Raw genomic sequence first — 2832 nt, forward strand, 5'->3', positions numbered from 1 at the left:
ATCTTGTATAACTGGTGTAAATGAGGTCATGTCAGGGTCAGAGCTTCTGTACACATTTATACCACCCTCTACTTAACTGATAAAATGTCTGTGCTTTATAAGTTTAATAAAGAGAATATCTCACCATAACCTATCTAATGGTATAAAACCATAGCAACAAGCACTATATATATTATAGGAAAAATACTTCATTTCTTATATTGTTCTCCTCCCTTTAAAAAAAAGAACTGTCTATGGCCATACCACCCTAAAGGCACCCGATCTCATTTGAAAAAAGAATCGCCTCAGACAGCCTGAGACTATTAATTCACAAAGTACTGTCATTGTATGTGCGTTCAGAGGCAGTTAGCAATCAAAAAGCAACAAGCAAATAGATGATATTTTGGTTATCTATTGCTGTAAAACAAACCACCCCAAATTATAATTTATTAATCATGATCCTTCACAGTTCTTTGGGCGACTGGGCTTTGCTAGGTAGTTTTACACTGTCTTGTTTCCAGTGTCTCTTCTGAGCTTGCAGACTGATGGCAGCTGGGGCTGAAGTCCTCTGCGGCTTGACGGTCCAAGGTGGTCTCTTCACTTGCACATCTGGTGTCCGGGTTCACATAGCCCCTCTCTCCACTTAAGTTTCATCGTATATGGCTTTTCTCTCAAGGTAGTCAGACTTCCAACATAATAGCTGACTTCCAAGATTATGCAACTGAAAGCCGTCAGGACTTTTTCAGGTTTAGGTTGAAATCTGGCATCGTGGCACTTCTGTCCTCCCACGCATTCAAGTCTCAGGGCCAGCCTGGACTCAGCGTGAGGGGACTATGCACGGGCTCAGGATGCGCGGGGCGGGGGCATCTTTGCAAGCTTGCTACCCTCTATGCTGAACAAATTCCGAAGGAGTATGAACATTTACTGGCTTCAGCATGGAGTATAAGGGAGAGGAAGTGGTAGCGAGAGGAAGAAGCCTGGAAGAGGTGGAGGATTTTGAAATAGTTGGTACTTTCTCGGGTCTTGCAGCTTCACAGATTACCGCAAGAAAATGTGGAACAATGAATCAATGCAGCTCCATTCCTTAAACTTTGTGCAGTCAAGCCTTCCTGGAAGATGCCTGTTTTTGTGAGACTCTGGAACCAGCTATCACAATTGTGACACACCTCAAACACACACGGAGGGCTGTCTTTTTAAAGAGGGCAATGACTACGGACCTTAATGAAAATGCACCAAGGGTCAGTAGAATGTGAAACCAACTCGGGGGGCGGAGGGATAACAGCTAAGTGAGCCTGGCAGTAAATGGGCTCCCCTGGCACTGAAAAAGGAAAGAAAAAACAGCACCTCCAATTTCCCACTCCTCTGGCACTTCATAACATAGAGTACCAGTAATCCCACAGCCCGATGCGCACATTTAGAGGACAAGGCAAAGGGGGTGGGCACTAACAGAAAGCCAGCCGCACTTCTGGGTGGTCTGAGACAGGTGTCCTCTTTTCTCGTCCTGAACCATCAAAGCCAAACAGCTTTCCTTTAGTGCTTATTTTTTCTTTCTTTAACATGTTTAGACTCTTAGCATATTGCTCTCCTCCCTCCAGAAATATGTACCCCGAGCTGCCTGAAATAAGATCACTCCCAGCAAATTGTAGTTTTGTAAAAGTAATGGTTATTTCATTCAATCTGAAGCCTTGGAAACTCTTTGCTTAACAAGGAAACACAAAATGCTTTACAAACTCGAGGGTATTAACTATGTTGTTCAGAAAGGACTTTGGTCCGCACTAGTAGTTTTAATAAGCAACCTGAATTGTTAACTTTACAATCTCATCTCCTTTGACAGAAATATCATTCCAGGTGTCTCTGCCTCTCCGGTGTTAGGTTCTTTGGAAATTTCTCCCAGGCTTGTTTTCAGGGTCAGATCATTTTGCATAAGTCTCACTTAACAGGTGGAAAGATTTAATTCAAATTGAATAAGCTTGCTTCGATTACAAGTAATTAATTTAGGCTTCACTTATCTCAAAGAATACTTGAACATATAAAGTTACACGGAAATCCTGCGAGTATTAAGTTATGCAATCAAGAGAAAGTAAATTCATTGCTGTTTTCTTCCGGGGGAGCATTGATCTGCTCTAGGCCGGCATCCCCACCCCCTGCTTTCTGAAAGACATAGTAAAACCACAGCTTGGTAGTATCTGCCTCACCTGGTCTTGAAAAATTTCAAGAAGTTTGAAAATGCACATTAGGTTTGTGAGAGAGATTGTTAATGCATTACAAAAAACCTATCCACCTATTTTTTAAAACTTATTTCTAAGAGTTCAAAATATGCCTGTTTTCAAATACTTGAGGCTGGGGATATAGCTCAGCGGCACAAGCGCCTGCCTGGCAAGTGCGAGGTCCTGAGCTCGATTCCCGATACCAAAAACAAAGAACAAAAAAGACAGTCATCAAATACTTGAAGTTTTCTGTGTGCAATGATTTTTTTACGTGTATATATTTTGCATCCCCTGCCCCCACTCTGTACCATTGCATAAGCCACCCCGCCTCCGAAACAGGTAGAAATGATTTTTAAATAATGTTTTAAAAGACAAAATATTCACTGTAGGTTTAAAACATACTTAAAGCCACAAGGAGAAAGATAAAAACCATTCCCCATTTTACGACCATTCATATGTGAGATGCCATCCGATTTTTTTCCTCGACGTCTTGACCAAGAGGCCCGCACTCTCCAGGCCACTTAGGGACGCATCTCTCAGTCCTCTCTCGAGTACGAGAACATGGACACGCGCACCGCCGAGGCCGGGAAGGCCGCCGCCGCGGGGCTGGCCGCGCCGCTCCGCTCGGTCGTGTGCCCGGGGCGCG

The 2832-nt window shown here is 43.5% G+C and overlaps 1 protein-coding gene across 1 annotated transcript; it reads right to left on the reverse strand.

Annotated features, from left to right (window-relative positions):
* Positions 1 to 396: 396 nt before the first annotated feature.
* On the reverse strand, positions 397 to 2832 carry LOC106148187 (translation initiation factor IF-2-like; the record flags this gene model as incomplete). The annotated part of the gene is given in 1 exon segment (XM_013512708.1): positions 397 to 2832. A coding segment is annotated over 1 exon segment (110 nt), but the record flags the coding sequence as incomplete, so codon positions are not given.

Source organism: Chinchilla lanigera, unplaced genomic scaffold, assembly GCF_000276665.1.
Source record: "Chinchilla lanigera isolate Chin_1 unplaced genomic scaffold, ChiLan1.0 scaffold00002, whole genome shotgun sequence".
Classification (NCBI taxonomy): Eukaryota; Metazoa; Chordata; class Mammalia; order Rodentia; family Chinchillidae; genus Chinchilla; species Chinchilla lanigera.